At 49.3% G+C, this 20,773-nt stretch overlaps 1 protein-coding gene across 1 annotated transcript in view; it reads left to right on the top strand.

Moving 5' to 3' along the window:
• The window catches only part of LOC129694860 (murinoglobulin-2-like), a 138,737-nt gene that overhangs the window by 27,147 nt on the left and 90,817 nt on the right, over positions 1–20,773 (top strand). The window contains exons 7-12 of the mRNA XM_055631616.1: positions 826–910; positions 2,426–2,525; positions 4,615–4,729; positions 4,959–5,068; positions 9,031–9,192; positions 9,803–10,009. Of these exons, the coding sequence (XP_055487591.1) occupies positions 826–910; positions 2,426–2,525; positions 4,615–4,729; positions 4,959–5,068; positions 9,031–9,192; positions 9,803–10,009 (779 nt within the window). The remainder of the gene's footprint in view (positions 1–825; positions 911–2,425; positions 2,526–4,614; positions 4,730–4,958; positions 5,069–9,030; positions 9,193–9,802; positions 10,010–20,773) is intronic.

The following is a 20,773-nucleotide window of genomic DNA, read 5'->3' as shown; positions in this document are numbered from 1 at the left end:
GGGTGGGGGAGGGATCGAGGGAGAGGGAATGCCAGGGCTACTTGAAATTCGAGAAATCAAAAATCATTCCACTGGGCTGTAATCTGCCCAAGTGAAATATGAGATACTGTTGTGTTTCCAATTTGTCTTTCTGTTGAGAAGGGTTTCGGAGACCTGCTGAAATTCCTTAGTGTTCTGAGGAAGTCTAGGTGTTGGTCTTCTTTCTTGGCCATAGCGTTGATGTGGTTGGTACAGGATAGATTGTGGACATATTTCCGGCCAGGAGCTTGAATCTCTCGACCTGCCTCTGATATCCCGAGGAAGAGATGCAGGAAGGAGGCTCTCTTTCCTGGGGTAGCCTCGAGCGAGGGGCTCCATTGAAAACATGGGACGTCCCGTGTGAGATGGAGAGCCAACGGTAAGGGATTCCCATGAAGCATTGGGACCTTCTCTCTGGAGGAGGTGAAGCCGGTGGATATTTCGGAGACATGAGGAGATAGAGGGCCGATGGCCAAGGATGCATGATCCCAGCTGCCTATACCTGTCCCAAGTCAGAGGTTACCGGGATCCGATCTGACTGAGAAACCTCCTCCTTGTCCGTGTCCTAGGAGAGGAGTTTGGGATAGATGGACAGAGTTCCCAGGTGGAAAGAGGCGCTGGGGGGAAGAGTTTGGGTCATGGGCCATTGAAGGGTCTCTGGAGGAGGTGTGGATGGGTATCGGAGAGCTGAAGCCAGCGGGAGGGAGGCAGGGCAGGAGGAGTGTACCGGGTTTGGGAGTGCGGTGGGTGGGGGACCACGTTGGGGAGGGGATGCAGCTTCACTGACCTTCTCCTTCTGTCTTACAGTGCTGCCCAAGTTTGAACTGAAGGTTCATCTTCCAAAACAAATCACTATCCTAGACACAAGGATTCCCATCAAAGTGTGTGGCAGGTAAACGGGTCTGCTTTCAATTCTGAGCCACAACTTAGTCAGCTCAGGTGTGTGAGGGGACAGTGTGGAGGGAGCTTCACTCTGTGTCTGATCACGGGAGTGTGTGAGGTGACCATGCAGAGGGAGCCTCACTCTGTCTGATCACGGGAGTGTGTGAGGGGACCATGCAGAGGGAGCTTCACTCTGTGCCTGATCACGGGAGTGTGTGAGGGGATCATGCAGAGGGAGCCTCACTCTGTCTGATCACGGGAGTGTGTGAGGGGACAGTGCAGAGGGAGCTTCACTCTGTGTCTGATCACGGGAGTGTGTGAGGGGATCATGCAGAGGGAGCCTCACTCTGTGTCTGATCACGGGAGTGTGTGAGGGGACAGTGCAGAGGGAGCTTCACTCTGTGTCTGATCACGGGAGTGTGTGAGGGGATCATGCAGAGGGAGCCTCACTCTGTGTCTGATCACGGGAGTGTGTGAGGGAACAGTGCGGAGGGAGCCTCACTCTGTGTCTGATCACGGGAGTGTGTGAGGGGACAGTGCGGAGGGAGCCTCACTCTGTGTCTGATCACGGGAGTGTGTGAGGGAACAGTGCGGAGGGAGCCTCACTCTGTGTCTGATCACGGGAGTGTGTGAGGGGACCATGCAGAGGGAGCCTCACTCTGTGTCTGATCACGGGAGTGTGTGAGGGGACAGTGCAGAGGGAGCCTCATTCTGTGTCTGATCACGGGAGTGTGTGAGGGGACCATGCAGAGGGAGCCTCACTCTGTGTCTGATCACGGGAGTGTGTGAGGGGACAGTGCAGAGGGAGCTTCACTCTTTTTTTCCTTCCAAGGACTTTATTCAATAATTGCATATTCATTGGCGGTCACACATAGAAACATAGAAAATACATTCAGGAGGAGGCCATTCGGCCCTTCGAGCCAGCACCGCCATTCATTGTGATCATGGCTGATCGTTCCTTATCAATAACCCGTGCCTGTCTTCTCCCCATATCCCTTGACTCCACTCGCCCCTAGAGTTCTATCTAACTCTCTCTTAAATCCATCCAGTGACTTGGCCTCCACTGCCCTCTGTGGCAGGGAATTCCATAAATTCACATCTCTGGGAGAAAAAGTCAATCTTCCCCGTCGAAGTTGCAACTCTGAAGGTTTTGACCCCCAGGTCCATTTGAACCACTTCAGCTTCACTGGCAACCAAAAAAACCCAGTTCCCCTCCTTACCAGCTAACCTGGACGAGTTAAATCTGCATGGGAGGGAGGTATTCAATGTAAACAGCCACAACATCAATCCAAATCTCAGCTCCCCTGTTTCCAAGTGTTCTTGGCAATCTGCCAGTTACTTCTGATCCTACAACTTTCAAGGAGACACAGTCAAATTCCTCACAAATTGAATTAACAGCTTCTCGTGTCTGTCTGTGTGATGGGACAGGGTAGAGGGTGTTTCTCTCCTGTCTGATGCCGGGAATGTGTGAGGGGACGGGGGAAGAGGCTCTCTGTCAATGACCGGTGCTGTGAATGTTTTGCAGATACACCTATGGTAAACCCATGCGGGGAGATGTTAACGGCACTGTTTGCCTGCAAACAGTTTACCGTTCTCAGAGAAACTGTCACATCATGACAGGCAAGGTCAGCACCTGGTATTGGTTTATTATTGTCACCTGTACCATGTTTTGTTTGTGTACTGTCCAGTCAAATCATGCTGAGATGCTGGAGAGTGGCAACTTACTGGAGAAAATTCTGAGGGATAAGATATACATGCATTTTGGATCGATAGGGGCTGCTGAGAAATAGTTAGCATGGTTTTGTATGTGGTAGATCGTGTCTTATGAATCTCATTGAGTTTATTGAAGAGGCAATGAAAAAGGATGATGAGGGCAAAGCCACAGACATTGTCTATATGGAACGCAAGGCATTTGATAAGTTTCCACTTGGTAGGCTGTTCTGGAAGGATAGATTGCATGGGATCCAGGGAGATCTAGCAGACTGGATATGGAATTGGTTTCATGGAAGGAAGCAGAGGGTGATGGAAGGTTGTTTTTCAGACTGGAGACCTGTGGTGTGCCTCAGGGATCGGATCTGTGCCCATTGCTGTTTGTGATTTGGATGAGAATGTACAAGAATGGTTAGTATGTTTGCAGATGACACCAAAGATAGTGAAGATGGTTATCAAAAATTACAGTGGCATCTTAATCAGTTGAGCAAGTGGGCTGAGGAATGGTTGATGGAGGTTCTTGGTTTCTAGGTCCTCCAAAATATTCCAGCTGGAATTTAAACTGGAGGTGGTGAAGGGAGGGATTAAGCCAGAAAGGGTTATTGGGAAGAAAGAGAACACAGATAGGTGCAAGTGTTACATTTTGGGAAGTCAAACCAAGGCAGTATCCACACAGTGAATGACAGGGCCCTGGGGAGTGTTGTAGAGCAGAGGGATCTAGGAGTACAGGTACATTGTTCCTTGAAATGGTGTCACAAGTAGATAGGTTGGTCAAGAAGGCTTGGTCATAGGCCTTCATTACTCAGGGTGCTGAGTATAGAAGTTGGGATGGTACACAAAAATGCTGGAGAAACTCAGCGGGTGCAGCAGCATCTATGGAGCGAAGGAAATAGTCAACGTTTCTGGCCGAAACCCTTCTTCAGACTGATGGCGGGTGGGGTGGTGGGGAAGAAAGGAAAAAGGAGGACGAGGTGCCCGAGGGCTGAGGGATGGGAGGAGACAGCCCGAGGGCTGAGGAAGGGGAGTGCATGTTATGTATGTTATGTTATGGGAAGTTGGGATGTTATGTGACAGTTGTACAAGACATTGGTGAGGTCGCATGAGGAATATTATGTTCATTTTTGGTCACCCTGTTACAGGAAAGATGTTGTTAAGCTGCATATAATGCAGAGAAGGTTTACCAGGATGTTGCAGGCATTAATGGCCTGACCTATCGGGAGTGTTTGAGCAGGCTAGGACTTTATTCGATGGAACGCACGAGGCTAAGGGGTGAAGTGTAAAAGATCATGAAGTGCATAGTTCTTTACCCAGAGTAGGAGAATCAAGAACCAGGGGACAAAGGTTTAAGGTGAGAGAGAAAAGATTGAATTGGAAACTGAGAGGTACCTTATTCAAACAGTGGGTATATGAGGCGTAACAGAGGCGTTTTGGCCCACTGAATCTGAGCCTACCAGCGATCACCGCGTACAGTAGCACTAACCTAAACAATATTGACAACTAATCTACAAACCTGTGCATTTTAGGAATATGGGGAGAAAACCAGATCACCCGGAAAAAAACACAGTCACAGGGTCAACATACAAGCAGCATTTGTGGTCAGGATCTAACCCGGGTCTCTGCCACAACTGTGCCACTGCTCCTCTCTTTCAAAAGACATTTGGACAGTTACATGGGCAGGAATGCTTTAGAGGAATATGAGCCAAATGCAGGTGGGCAGTACTAGTGGAGACGGAGCACTTCTGGTCAGCAATGGGAAAATTGGACCGAAGGACTTGTTTCCATGTTGTATGACTATAAAGTCAGTCCAACCTCCCCCTGCAGTCAATGCCCCCTAATCCAGGCATCATTCTGGTAAACAGTCCCCTGCAGGAAATGCCCCCTAATCCAGGCCTAATTCCGGTAAACACACATGGACAGGGGGTGGGGGTGGGACAGGAGGGTGTGGATGAGTTTCCCAGCTCAGCTCTTGCCCCTGGGTCTCACTCTCCCCTCTCACACCCTCAGACGGATACAGACGGCTGTTTCTCCAGGGATCTGTCCATGGACACCTTCCGGATCAGGACCAACCGGCGCTCTGGGAACATCCACGCACACTTCGTAGTGGCTGAGGAGGGGACAGGTGAGACTGTGCCGAACTCTGCTTCACCCCCCACTCCCTCGATCCCTCTCTCCTTCACCCCCCACTCCATCCTGCCCTCACTCTGTCTCTCCATCCTCACCTTCATCCCCCTATCCCTCTCTCAATTCCCCTTTCCCTCCCTCGCTCACTCTCTCCATCCTCTCCTTCATCCCACTTTCTCTCCCTCCCTCCCTCACCTCTGGGTGACTGAGTTTGACACCATCCACAGGGATAAGGAGGGAAGGTTCGGGCAGCTGCCAGGTATCATCAGAGGTCACCACGATCAGTTTTGAGGAGGTGGAAAAATACTATAAGACCGGGATCCCGTACACAGGAAAGGTAAGGTGTGGTGATGTGTGGTACACTGCAACAGGGGGTGAAAATCCCCACACACACACACACTGTTTGTACATCCCTACATGGGGAATCTCCCCCCCCCCAAACACACACACACACACACACACACACACACACACACACACACACACACACACACACACACAGTGTGATACACACACAAGCACACACATACACACACACACACATGTACACACACACACACATGTACACACACACACACATGCACATGTAAATGTACACACACGCAAACACACGCGCACACACACACAGTGTGATACACACACACACACGCACATGTACACATACATGCACATGTACATGTACACACACACAGTGTGATACACACACAAACACAGTGTGATACACACACACACACACACACATTGTGATACACACACACACACCGTGTGGTACACCCCTACATGGGGAGGTGCAAAGTGACATTTCCCACACACACACACGCACAGACACAGTGTGATACACACACAAATGCACACAGCGTGATACACACACATGCACACACACACACACACACACACATGCACACACACACACACACACACGCACACAGTGTGATACACACACACATTGTGATACACCCCTAAACGGGGGGGGGGGTACAGAGTGACACTTCCCACACACACATACACATGATACACACACATGCTGCACACACAAGCAATAGCCAATAGGTGCAGGAAACATAGAAAATAGGTGCAGGAGTAGGCCATTCGGCCCTTCGAGCCTGCACCGCCATCCAAGATATTCATGGCTGATCATCCAACTCAGTATCCTGTACCTGCCTTCTCTCCATACCCCCTGATACCTTTAGCCACAAGGGGCACATCTAACTCCCTCTTAAATATAGCCAATGAACTGGCCTCAACTACCTTCTGTGGCAGAGAATTCCACAGATTCACCACTGTGTAGAAAAATGATTTTCTCATCTCGGTCCTACAAGTCTTCCCCCTTATCCTTATCCTTGTTCTGGACTTCCCCAACATCGGGAATAATCTTCCTGCATCTAGCCTGTCCAACCCCTTAAGAATTTTGTACGTTTCTATAAGATACCCCCCTCAATCTTCTAAATTAATGTTTAAAAAAAATTCACCATTCTCTCTGCTGCCCCTGCTGGAGGGGGACGGACTATGTTTGAAGTAAAAAAATGGTTGTTTGAGGGGTTTGGGTTGAAGTAAAAAGGCACTCTCTCTCTCTCTCTCTCCCCCCCAATCTCTCCCTATCCCTCTCTCCTTCTCTCTCTCCCCCGCTGTCTCTCTCCCTTTCTCTCTCTATCTCTCCCCTCCTCTCTCTCCCCCCACTCTCTCCCCCCCCTCTCTCCTCTCCCCATCCCCCCCCCCTCCCCATCCCCCCTCTCCTCATCCCCCTCTCCTCTACCCCCTCTCCTCCCCCTCTCCCTCCTCCCCCTCTCCCTCTCCCCCCTCTCTCCCCCCCCCCTCCTCTCCCCCCCCTCTCCTCTCCCCCTCCTCTCCCCCCTCTCCTCATTTCTCCCCCCCCTCTCCTCATTTCTCCCCCCCCCCTAGCCTCTCCCCCCCTCTCCGCTCCTCTCCTCTCCCCTCCCCTCTCCCCTCCACACACCCCAACCCCCTTCCTTCCACCTTCCCTCCCTGCTCCCCACCTCTCCCCCTCAGCACACCCTCTCCCCCCTCTCCCTCTCTCTCCCCTAATCCCCTCCCTCCCTCCCCAAAACCCACTCCCCACCCCCTACCCTCTTCCCTCCACCCTCCCTGCTTCCCCCTCTCCTCTCTCCCCCCCTCCTCTCCCCATCTCTCCTCTCCTCCCTCCCCCCTCCCTCTCTCCCCCCCCCCTCCTCTCCCCATCTCTCCTCTCCCCCCTCTCCTCCCCCCCCTTCCTTCTCCCCCTCTCCTCCTCCCTCCCCCCCCTCCCTCCCCCCCCTTTCCTCTCTCCCCCCTCTCCTATCTCACCCTCTCCTCTCTCACCTCTCTCCTCCCCCCCTCTCCTCTCCCCCCTCCCTCTCCCCCTCTCCTCTCCCCCTCTCCTATCTCACCCTCTCCTCTCTCCCCCTCTCCTCTCCCCCTCTCCCCCTCCCCCCTCCCCTCTCCCCCCCTCCACACACCCCTAACCCCTTCCCTTCACCCTCCCTCCCCCTCTCAGCACATCCTCTCCCCCCCCCCCCCCCCTCTCTCTCTCTCCCCCTCCTCCCTTTCCTGTTTTTTTGCTAACCTCACATTTATCCACATTAAATTGCATCTGCTATGCAAATGCCCACTCACCCAAACTGTCCACCCTGCATTCTCATAGCATCCTCCTCTACCACCCAGCTTTGTGTCACCTACAAGTTTGCTAATGTTACTTTGAATCCCTTCATCTAAATCATTGATGTAAATAGCTGCGGTCCCAGCACCGAACCTTGCGGTACCCCACTAGTCACTGCCTGTCATTCTAAAAGGGACCCGTTAATCCCTACTCTTTGGTTCCTGTCTGCCAATCAATTTTCTATCCATGTCAGCACTCTACCCCCAATACCATGTGCCCTAATTTTACCCACTAATCTCCTATGTGGGACCTTATCAAATGCTTTCTGAAAGTCCAGGTACAGTACATCCACTGGCTCCCACTTGTCCATTTTCCTCCTTACAATCTCAAAAAATTCCAGAAGATTAGTCAAGCATGATTTCCCCTTCGTAAATTCAGTCTGACTCTGTTACTGTTACTGCTATCTAAATTTTGGCTAATTCATCTTTTATGATTGACTCCAGCATCTTCCCCACCACTAATGTCAGGATAGCTGGTCTATAATTCCCTGTTTTCTCTCTCCCGCCTTTCTTACATACACACGGGGTGTGACACACACACACACACACACACACACACACACACACACACACACACACACACACACACACACACACGCACACACACACACACACACAATGTGAGACACACACACACACACACACACACACACACACACACACAACACACACACACACAATGTGAGACACATACACACAGTGTGATACACACACTAAAACACAGTGTGACACAGACACATACACACACTAAAAAAACACAGTGTGACACACACCCACACACACACACACACACACACACACACACACACGGTGTGATACAAACGCACGATGTGATACGCACACACACGCGGTGTGATACACACACGCACGATGCGAAACACATGCGCACACGGTGTGATACACACGCACACACGGTGTGATACACACGCACACACAATGTGAGACACACACACACACACAATGTGATACACACACACACGCACGATGTGATATACACACACACGCACACACACAAGGCGTGATACACACACACACGCACAATGTGATACACACACTCACACACGACGTGATACACACACACGCACAATGTGATACACACACTCATACGGTGTGATACGCACACATGCAGTGTGATACACATGCATGATGTGATACACACAATAAAATAGTGTCTCACACACACACACGGGATGTGATACACACGGGGTGTCATACACGCGCACACACACATGGCGTGATACACACACACACGCACAATGTGATACGCACGCACACACACGGTGTGATACACATGCATGATGTGATACACACACTAAAACACAGTGACACACACACACACACACGGGGTGTGATACACACGGTGAGATGTACACACACACACGCGCACACACGGGGTGTGATACACATGCATGATGTGATACACACACTAAAACACAGTGACACACACACACACACACGGGGTGTGATACACACGGTGAGATCCACACACACACACAGTGTGATACACAAGCGCACACATGGGGTGTGACACACACGGTGAGATACACCCCTACACGGGAGGTACAGGAGAAACTCCGACAGTCACCATTCTGCTTGTAACGACTCCTTGTCAGAAGCTTCATCAGAATTCTCTCGTCTGATCCACAGGTGAAGGTGAAATATGTCATCGGCCGCCCGTTTGCAAACGCACGGATATATTTGTTCAATTCCCAATATCCGGGAGCACAGCAGGTTGTTGCGGACGAGAGAGGAATGGCCACGTTCACCTTCAACACCTCCGCCTGGGAGATGCAGCCTGTGCAACTCATGGTGAGTCTGTACTGGGGTCCGTCTGCAAGGGCACCCACATATTCTCTCTCGCTATCACTCCATCTTTCCATCTCACTATCACTCTCTCACTACTATCTCTCTCACTCCCTCACTCACTGTCCCTCAACCCTCTCTCCCTCCGTTTCTCTCTAACTCCCTTCCTCTCTACCTGCCCCTCCCCCTCAACCCTCTCCATCCTATCCCCTCTCCTTACTCTTTCTCCATCCTCCTCCCTTTCTCACTCCCTACCTCTCTCTCTCTCTCTCTCTCTCCCTCCCTCCTCTCTCTCTCTCTCTTTCTCTCTCTCTCTCTCTCTCCCCTCTCTCTCCTCTCTCTCTCTCCCCTCCAACCCCCTCTCTCTCTCTCCCTCCCTCCCTCTCTCTGTCTGTGTGTCCTCCCCCTCTCCTCCCTTCCGTCCCCCTCCCTCCCCCTCCCCCTCTCCCTCTCTCCCCCCCCCCCCCCCCTCCCCCTCCCTCGCCCCCTCCCTCCCTCCTTCCCTCCCACTCTCTCTCCCTCTCCCTCCCCCTCCCTCTCTCTCCCACTCCCGGGTAAGTTCTCCCCTCCTCTCCGGGCAGTTCAGGGCTAATGTCTCCATCTGCTCCCCCCACAGGCCATTTACCAGCTCCCTAATGAACAGTATTCAGCCAGACACGCTCCCGCCCGTCATTCCATCAAACCCTTCTACTCCAGGTCGGGCAGCTTCATCTCCATCGGGAAGGTCAGCAGCGAGATGCCGTGCGATTCCCAGCTGGACCTGCCCGTCACTTATGTGTTCCAGAACCTTCCGCAGGGAGCTCCTCTCCATCTCTTCCAGCTGGTGAGTTGACCTGAAATACCGGATCTGCCGGAATGTTCTACCCCACCCCGACGTTGTGCCGCCCACCCCCCTGTCCTCTCTCTCTCTCACCCCCCCTCTCCCCCCCCCCCCCCCCCCCGACTCTCCCTTACCCCCACCGGACCTCATCCCTCATTCCCCATCATCCCTCCCTCAGCCCACGGCCCTCCCTCATGTACACGCATGAAGCAGCTGGCCGCTGGGCCCCTCTAACCACCCCTATCATCACCATGGATGATGCTGATCTCCGCACCACTCCCGGTCCTCAACAACCAGTTTGAAACTGCAGAGGCAGGGGGCGGGAAGACCAGAGCCATTGGAACAGTAGCAGGTTATTCGGCCCATTGAGTCCACTCCTCCATTCAATCATAGTTGATCTATTTACCCCTCTCAACCCCATTCTCCTGCCTTGTCCCCGTAACCTTTGATAGCCTTACTAATATCAAGAACCTGTCAATCGCCACTAAAAATACTAAATATCGGGCTCCAGAGTCGTCTGTGGCAGAGAATCACACCGATTCATCGCCCTCTCGCAAAATAAATTCCTCCTCATCTCCATTCTAAAGATACATCCTTTTATTTTGAGGCAATACACTCTAGTTCTAGACTCTCTCGCTAGCTGAAACATCCTCTCCACATCCACTATCTAGACCTTTCGCAGTTTGGTAAGTTTCAATGAGATTCCCCCACCCCCCCTCATTCTTCTAAACTCCAGTGAGTACAGGCCAGAGCCATCAAACAGATCTCGAACGTTAACCCAATCATCCCCGGGATCATTCTCGTAAACCACCTTCGGACCCTCTCTAACGCCAGCACATCCTTCAAGTAACTGCTACCAATATTCCAAATGCTGCCTCACAAGCACCTGATAAAGCCTTAGCATTACATCTTTGGTTTTATATTATAGTCCCCACTAAATAAACACTAGCATTGCATTTGTTTTCCTTAATACTGATTCAACCTACAAATTTACTTTTGAAAATCCCGTACAAGCACTCCCAAATCCCTTTGCAGCTCCAATTCATGAATCATCTCCTACTTCAGAAAATGGACCATGCCTTTATTCCTTCTATAAAAATGCATGTTCACACTTTTATCGGCTGTATTCCATCTGCCACGTCCAGGGATGCCAACATTGGGTGAGAGTTGGGAGTGAGAAATTGCGAGAGACTAAGCCCGAGGGAGCATAGCGACGGAGGGGCGGGAGGGTGTGGGAGGGGTACAGAGCTTTTGCATTTTTCAGCTTGAAATTGTGCAATCTGGTGCATACTGTAGCGAGTCTTTTAATTTACACTTGAATGCAATATTTATGCATTAAATTGGATTAGCTATGAATAAGGTTAGGCTAAATTCCATTCCTAATTACATACCACAGTAGAGCCAGGCTCTGATCAACAGGTGCAGCATATGAATGATCTTAGTGTATTCATGTATAGATATCACATTATAATCAAGCACTTGGCCCATGTTGACCAACCTGGGTCTCACTGCACAACTGGTACTACTGACCCTGACTCCAGTTGCATTCCTGACCCTGAGTCCAACCTTACACCTTGCCCTCTGTTCTACCCTGACCATAGCTGATTACCTGCTTAGGTTCCCAGTGCTGAATACTCCCATTGTCCCAGCTTTGACTGCACACCTAGTAATATTCCAGACCTTGACTCTGGATGCACACTTGGCCTTGTTCCTAGCCCCTCTCCACTGACAATATATCTGACCCACACATAAAGTCATATATCTGACCCCCTGGACTTAACCTATTACGTTCAAGTCCACTGGCGGTTATCTAATGTGGTAATCTTTTATGGGGCACTTCACGAAATAACAAAATTTGCTACATGCATTGGCTTCCTTGTTATCTAACATGCTAGTTATTTTGTCAAAGAAGTAATTCATTGGTTGAACACAATTTCTCATTCATAAAATTATACTCACTTAGCTGTATGTATTCTGTTACCATTTCCTTCATTTTCTTAACAAACTGTCCTGAAGTCATTTTCACCCCCAATATTTTCAATATTTTGCTGTCTTCCTCTCAGCTGGGACTTTTCCGAAATGCAAAGTACAATAACAAGATATATTTAAGCAAATATTTTCTGCATAAGTGCATAATATTTTCTGTGGTATTCATAGCACAACAACGATAAAAAAGATCTTTGTTTTGATTGCACCTACGAACATTAAGGGACAAAAGTTTAGGGGTAACATGAGGAAGAACTTCTTTACTCAGAGAGTGGTAGCTGTGTGGAATGAGCTTCCAGTGGAAGTGATGGAGGCAGGTTTGATTTTATCATTTAAAATTAAATTGGATAGGTATATGGACAGGAAAGGAATGGAGGGTTATGGTCTGAGTGTAGGTAGATGGGACTAGGTGAGAGTATGTATTCGGCACGGACTAGAAGGGCCGAGATGGCCTGTTTCCGTGCTGTAATTGTGATATGGTTATATGGTTACGTGCATGCATTGTTTTACTTCGAAGTCACGTGAGTGACTACGTGAAGAAGAACCCCGCTCGTGTGCATGCTCGCCATGCCTAGTCTCTGGCAGCATAGGCCTGTGGGAGAGCCAGCGCCAGCAGCACCTTTGAACCGGGCTGCTTCATGTTGATGCCTAGACCAATGACAGCGTTTGGCGGGTCTATGGGAGAGTCCGCACTAGTAGCGTCAGATGAGATGTCCTGAACCTGGCACCAGGCAGGCCACACAACCTTCAGGACTCTCGATCCTTGTGACAGAGAATTGTGTCCATTCCCCTCACTATACTATCCCCAATGATGACTACGTGTCTCTTCTCTCTCCCCTCTCGAATGGTTCCTCTGATACATGGTGCCCTGATTGTTAATCCTTCCTATAGCCCCCACTCTCATCCACACAGGGAGAAAGACTCTCAGACCTGTTAGACAAGCTCAAGGGCTGAGGTTCCTCCAATACTGCCTCTTGTGTCTCCAACCTGCCTCACTCACAGTCATCCTCTCCTCCTCCTGACCACGGACCACGTTGGAAGTAGTGACTCTAATGGGTGTGACTGCATTCAGAAACACATCCAGGAAATTCTCCCTGTCCCTGATGTGCCGCAGTGTTTGAAGCTCAGACTCCAGGTTGTCAACACATCACAGGGCGGCACGGTGGCGCAGCGGTAGAGCTACTGACGGCCAGAGACCCGGGTTTGACCCTGACTACGGGAGCTATCTGTGCAGAGTTTGTACGTTTTCCTTGTGACCCGCGTGGGCTTTCTCCGAGATCATCGTTTTCCTCCCACACTCCAAAGATGTACGGGTTTGTAGGTTAATTGGCTTGGTATAAATGTAAAATGGTCCCTAGTGTGTGTAGGATAGTGTTAGTGTGCGGGGATCGCTGGCCGGTGCGGACTCGGTGGGCCCAAGGGCCTGTTTATACTAAAAAAAAAAGACTAAATGATCCTGCATCCCAATTTTATTTTTTCCCAACGCCTCAGTTTGAAACTCCCCACTGCTGCTGAGCAGCCTCTGGGCAAGAAACGGACTCACTTGCCAGCTCAACACTCTGCCCTTATGTTGTGCATTTGGGTGCTTGGAACAGACTTAAAATAACACTCGGACACGGGAGTACACTAACAAGCTTCTTTATTCCAGGACGCTACCTTGAGTCTCCCCCGCGCATGCGTACTTGCACCAGACATCACATATGCTAATTATATCACATATCTAATACTCCTCCCCTTTTAACTTGGAGGCAGGTAACACCATTTCTATTACATACACCATACTACTCCCCTTTTAACTCAATTTCACCTGCACGGTATATGCTCTTTACTTCACATATCATGGATGAATACACTCTTGCACAATTGTGTTATTACATTCATCTTACATGACATCCTCATAACTGTAATAATCCTATCTAAAGCAGCACTTATAATTTTTTCATTCCACCCATCTTCCTTAAACCAAATACATTACCCCTGGCTTTATGTGTTATCATTTTCAGTTCCTTTACGTGTAAATTGCAAACACTTTCTAATCACTCTAGCTCTGCCTGTATCTCTGCTTCTTCCCTTTTAAATGTCCTAATCTAATTTGCAAATTTCTTCCTGTTCCTGATATTCTGCGTTTCATTTTCTAGTTCATGTATTTGCTTTGTTTTCCTCTTCGTAGGTGGGATCTGACCCATGGCTGCAAGCTTTTGTTTTAGAAACATAGAAAATAGGTGCAGGAGTAGGCCATTCGGCCCTTCGAGCCTGCACCGCCATTCAATATGATCATGGCTGATCATCCAACTCAGTATCCCGTACCTGCCTTCTCTCCATACCCCCTGATCCCCTTAGCCATAAGGGCCACATCTAACTCCCTCTTAAATATAGCCAATGAACTGGCCTCAACTACTTTCTGTGGCAGAGAATTCCACAGATGCACCACTCTCTGTGTGAAAAATGTTTTTCTAATTTCGGTCCTAAAAGATTTCCCCCTTATCCTTAAACTGTGATCCCTTGTTCTGGACTTCCCCAACATCGGGAACAATCATCCTGCATCTAGCCTGTCCAACCCCTTAAGAATTTTGTAAGTTTCTATAAGATCCCCCCCCCTCGATCTCCTAAATTCTAGCGAGTACAAGCCGAGTCTATCCAGTATTTCTTCATTTGAAGGTCCTGCCATCCCAGGAATCAGTCTGGTGAACCCTCTCTGTACTCCCTCTATAGCAAGAATGTCTTTCCTCAGATTAGGAGACCAAATTGTGCAGCTTCATGTGGTGACACCACATTGGGTATCTGTCGTATTGGTCAAGAAGGAATTGGTGGGGTGGCACGGTGGCGCAGCGGTAGAGTCGCAGCCTTACAGCTATAGAGAACCATGTTCAATCCTGACTACGGGTGCTGTCTGTTCATTCTCCCCGTGACTGAGCGGGGTTTTTGTCCCGGATGTTTCGGTTTCCTCGCGCACTCCAAATCATTCATTCATTCATGATCGTTGAAAACAGTAGCGACGCAGTGGCGCTGGTTTCCGACGGGAACAGTTACGGACGCACCACACATCTCTGTCCTCCTGTTCCTGCAGACTTCCGCCACTGGAAGTATAGGATTTTGGTGTGTGTGTACGCTTTATCAACATTCCTTACAATGCTATGTACGACAGTGATCGCAACTTCTACTGAAGTGTAGATGGCCGTTGGCTCGCTAGAAGTTAATCCGCCCTTTGACAGGTCTTGTTTTTGGTCCTGCTGGGGGTCCACAGCCCCCTCCTCACCTGGCAAACCAGGTGCGGGAGACGGTTTAGTCGCCGACTACCCGACCATGGAGCAGGTAGCGCAGGATTACATGGTACCCGTGGCAGGGGGAACTCCCCCCCACCCGACCTGACCTCGACGCCAAAGGCGTGCTGGTTTGTTGGTTAATTGGTTGTAAAATTGTCCCTAGTGTGTGCAGGGTAGTGCTAGTGTACGGGGTGATCGCTGGTCGGCGTGGACTAGGTGGGCTGCAGCTCCTGTTTCCGCGCTGTATCTCTAAAGTCTAAAGTAAAGTTTTAGGAATCAGACTTACTGATTTCGGATGTGGCCAGTACTTGTCGCGATTTTAAAAAACTGACTCGCAATCTCACTGTTACCAACAAGATTCTAAATGGAATTGGCACGGCAGAAGGTCCAGAAAGACAGCAGTCTTGCAATGAGGAAATGACCATTTATTACTGAGATAAGAAGTTTATTTTAGTCAAATTGTTGTAAACATTAGGATTTCTCCACTTATCCACCTCCACTCAGGTAGAGGATATTGTGAGCGTTATTGGACCACATATCCGAGGAAGGATGTGCTGACGTTGGAGAGGAGGTTTAACCTTAAATGATCATCAATCTTCTACTGCATGATGAGCATTTGATGGCTCTGGGTCTGCGCTCGCTGGAGTTTAGAAGGATGAGAGGGTATCTCATTGAAACCTACTGAATAATGAATGGCTGAGATAGAATGGGCAATGAACAGCTTCCTCTGTTGTTCAATTTCCATTCGCTGCTTATTTATCTGCTCTTGTGGTTTAATGAGATTCTGCAATGCATAACCATTTGTCCATTGCTCAGTGAAGGAGGCTCCATGCTGGACCATAGTGAAGTGTCCTAATCGCAATCGGTCCTGCATACATTTGTCTCTCTTCTTTAGACTTTTCTATTAGCAGCTTTTTGCTCATTGTCACACATTTATTTAACCGTTCTTTGTATTGTTTAATCCTTTTCTGTTGTTCATCTTTTATATAATTTAAGCCTTTTCTGTGGTGCATCTATTTGTCTGCTTAAGTCTTTCCTATACCAAATCCTATACCAAATCATACGGAGTACTGACTGCACTTTTATAGTAGCCCTTTTTTTGCTTAACCCACTGCCTAACCATCATACTCTTGTAGGCAGCCTGAATGGTAATGGTTGCATACCTCATTGACTGATATTGCATCAACTGGGAATGCCCTATTTTGCATGCTTTGTACCATCTCTGGATCGAAATGACTGCTTATCGCATAGCTCTGGAGCGTACCCTTGATTGGTAGCCATGGTATGCAGCTTGCAGAGTGATTACAGCCGCCTTTTGCTTCAAGAAATGCTTTCTTGTAATGCACATCATTATGGCATGCTGCCTTGATTTTCTTAACCAATTCTCTGGCTTTAATCCCGCGGTAGAAGGCCTGAATACAAACCACTGCTTTTCTCAAACTATTATAATGTCTCTCTTGGATATCTCTTATCTGGCAAGCTCTGTATCGTTGCTGAAGAAGCAATGGCAGACCAGCGTAGTTGCTTGAAACACTGACGCTGTTCATGCATCGGATAATAAGTCTGTATGACCTTGGCAGATTTGTGCATGCACCACAATTGCTTTCGAACAACCATTCCTTGGTAGGCTGCCTGAAGCAGCACAACACTGCTGCGTACCTTCATGTAAGTCTTGCGATCACTTTCCATTTGAAGGTGTGCCCTATAATGGGTTTGTACTATCATAGCTGCCAATCTCATTGCCCTGTATGGACGGTATACTCTGTGCATTCTAAATGCTGCTTGAATTACCGTTGCTGCCTTTTGTTTGTTCCGGATCTCTCTCTGTACCTTCATACCATTGAATGCAGCTTGAATAGCTAGGGTTGCCCTCTGGATGGTAATTTCCCTTTGTCTTTGCCTTTTTTACCTTTGCCTTTTACCTTTGGCCTTTTGCACTTGACCTTCGTCACTTGGCACGACCTTCGTCACTTGGCACTTGACTTTTGTCACTTTGTCCTTGACTTGTCACTTTGCACCTCCCGTTTGTCCTTTGAAGGACTCCCTGCCCTCATTAGTTCAGGCTCCTTGCCTCTGGATGTCCTTTTTGGGGATGAGGTTTTGGGGAGAAATGAGCCATTAATGCCTCCTTACACTCCTTGTACGTTTTATCCGTGGGCTTTGCTGGCCGCAGTAACGTACGTAAAACGTGATAACCCTCTCTCCATAAGCCTACTATGAACCAATCTCTCTTCTTCTCTCCAGTGATATCATTGGAAATGAACGAAGCCAACAAGACTTCAGTCCATTTCTCAAAATTACACACAGAATCCACCAGGGGCAACTTTCCTGCCATTTGAAAAGCCATGCTACCTGGTGCTATTCAGGTGCCCTATATTCTGTTCTCTCACTGTGTTTTCTGCCTTGGACTTAATCCTTTTACATTCTAAGAGATTATCCAGCTCACTGACTATTACTTAATCTTATAATAATAGATTTATACTAATAACCAACATTTCAGGTTAATGCCACTAGAACATTTTAAACCATATTCCTTCTATGCACACAGATTTACTATTGATAACAGTGACCAATGCATTATGTCCAAACAGTCCTTTTACTGTGAAGGAATAGTGAATAATGCATTACATTCAACAGGGTTTTTATTTGTGAAGGATTTCACTGGTCCAGCTTGTCGGCTCGACCTCTCAGGCTCCTCGTCCCCACCAGTACTTTTGCTGCTGGCCTCACCTGACCTCCGCTGCTGCTTTCGCTGGCTCTCCCGGCCTCACCGTTTTTTACTTTTAAATACTGCTGGCCACTCCAGACCTCATCTGCTGTTGCTGGCTCAGCCGTTACTGTTGCCTCCGCTGGCTCGCTGCCAAATCGACTCCCGCTGCTCAGCTGACTTGCCTTCCCGCTGTCTCCACAGCCCTCCCGGCTGCTACCGGACCCGCTGCTCGTCTCATCGCTGGCTCCCGTGGACACCCTGCAGAAGGCGAGTTGCTGCTCGTTTCTGCTGCTGGTCCCCGCTACTCTCTCCGCTTTTCTCTGGCGGTCGGCTTTCCCACTCGGCTGGTTCCGCTTCTCTCTTGCGGCCGGACCCTCTACTGTTCACAGTCGGGCTGACTCTGCTCCCGACCGGGCTTTCTCCTCTTTCTCCCCCGACCGGGCTGAAGACTCGGCTTTTGTCGGTGGCTTCTCTGGACCTGTCCGTGGCCTACACGGCACTAGGCTCTCACCCGACGTCTGTGACTGCTGCTTGGGCCTGGCTGTGGGCTGCACAGCCCTGGAAACGTTCCAGGTAAGTTGACACCGTCGCTCCTAGCTTCCAGCTGCGCTCAGTGACCCTTACTGCCTGCTTGTCTTCCTTGCGCTCTTGATTCCCGTTCCAACCTTTTTTTTCTTTGGCGCCAATTCAAAACCATTTGGCGCCAAATCCTTTTGCTTGGTGCTGTTCCACTTTGTTTCCAAATACTACCTCTATATCATTTCCAATGATATCACTGGAGAGAAGAAGAGAGATTGGTTCATAGTAGGCTTGGGAAGAGAGGGTTATCACACCTTACGTACGTTACTGCGGCCAGCAAAGCCCACGGATAATACGTACGAGGCATTAATTGTTCAGTTCTCGCCAAAACCGATTGTTGTGTATTTGGGTGCTTGGAACAGACATAAAATAACACTCGGACACGGGAGTAAACTAACAAGCTTCTTTATTCCAGGACGTCACGCGCATGTGTACTTGCACCAGACATCACATATGCTAATTATCACACATACCTAACACTTTAATTGTCCCCAGATTCTCCAACTCACCTACACTTTGGGCAATTGGAACGGGGAAATTATCCAAGTTCCCGCTGCTGCTGCTCCACCTCTGGGTTTGCCAGCTCCACTCTCCCTCCCTCAGCTCTTCACCAAAGCCTCTCGAGTCAAAGCCGCCATCTTGCACTAGGCCTCAATACGGCCGCTCCCAATAGGCCTTTCGCTAAACTTTCTTTCCTTTTTTTGGTCAATCTGTCTCTTCCCTAGCCAATCAGAAGCCAGCTTATTTAGATTTCCTGCCTATTCAATTAAAAAAACAACTTTATTTCCACAGAGGAAACCAGCAAAGTGGGTCAGAACTTTGATGGAGTGATGGGAGGTAGAGGTTCTGACCAGAAAGGGGAGGGATGAACAGGCAGGGAGAGGTGAGGCTGATAGGCTGAAGTGTGTTTATTTCAATGCAAGGAGTTGTGGAGAAAGCAGATGGCTGTAGAGCCTGAATCAGTGCTTGGGACTATGATGTTGTGGCTATTATGGTTGAGGTTGTGGGAGGGTCGTGACCGGCAGCTCAATGTTCTGGGGTTTCGATGTTTCAGACGTGATGGAGAGGGAGGAACAAAGAGGTGGAGGAGTTGTCTTACTGATCAGGGAGACTGTGATAGCAGCACTCAGAGAGGACGTACTGGAGGGTTCATCTACTGAGGTGGAATGGGTAGAGCTCATAAAGAAGAAAGGAGGAATTACTCTAGGATTATATTATAGGCCATCCAACAGCCAGTGGGAGATAGAGCATCACACATGTAGACAGATTACGGAAGGGTGCAGGAACCACGGGTTGTAGTGGATGACTTTAACTTCCCCAATATTGACTGGGACTTAATCAGGGCAAGAGAATTAGACAGGGCAGAATCTGTTTGTTTGGTGCATCCAATAAGGTTTTCTTGAATAGTGTGTGGATAGTCCAACCAGAGGAGACCTTGTGTTGGGAAACGAGCCTGTCCAGGTGACTGGAGTTATGGTGGAAGAGCATTTTGCAGATAGCGACCAAAGCTCCATAGATTTTAAGAGTGTTTTGATTAGGGACAGGTCTGGATGTTGGGGAAGGTACTTAATTGGGGCAAGACATATTGCAATGTCATTAGGCAGGAGCTCAGGAGGGTAGATTGGTAGTTGTTTAAAGGCCAGCTGATCAAAGTGTAGGATCAGCATGTTCCAGTAAGGAGGAGGGATATGGGCAGCAAGGTAAAGGAACCATGGATAACCAAGGAGGTTGTAAACTTCATCCAGTAGAAAAAGGAAGTGAATGTCTTGTTATATGGTTATACAGGTGCACAACCTTTTATCCGAAAGCCTTGGGACCAGACACTTGTCGGATTTCGGACATTTTCGGATTTCAGAATGGAAGATTTTTAGCGTAGATTAGGTAGGTAGCGCGGGCGGCTTGAAAAGTCTGGAGCTGCTGCCTCCTCCCCGGTGACCGGGAGAATCATTGCATAAATGTTAGTCAGTTAGTTTGGAGGGATTTTATGTGGTGGTGGTGGAGTCGGGGTGAAGGGGGAAACTTTAATTCTTAGTCCCCTACCTGGTCGGCGACTCCCAACCTCGCGGAGCTGGGGGCTCCGTCCGGCCGCGGGCGGCGCCGGTTGTAGCTCCGACCCCGGCAACTCTACCCCTGGCTGCGAGGCGCTCCAAATCCAGCGCCGCCCGCGGTCGGACGTCCCAGCTCCGGGAATGTCGGGAGTCGGCGGCGTCGCAGCGCTGGGATACCAGC

This window comes from Leucoraja erinacea, unplaced genomic scaffold (assembly GCF_028641065.1).
Source record: "Leucoraja erinacea ecotype New England unplaced genomic scaffold, Leri_hhj_1 Leri_82S, whole genome shotgun sequence".
In the NCBI taxonomy this organism is placed as follows: domain Eukaryota; kingdom Metazoa; phylum Chordata; class Chondrichthyes; order Rajiformes; family Rajidae; genus Leucoraja; species Leucoraja erinaceus.
This window is presented reverse-complemented; position numbering and strand designations above follow the sequence as displayed.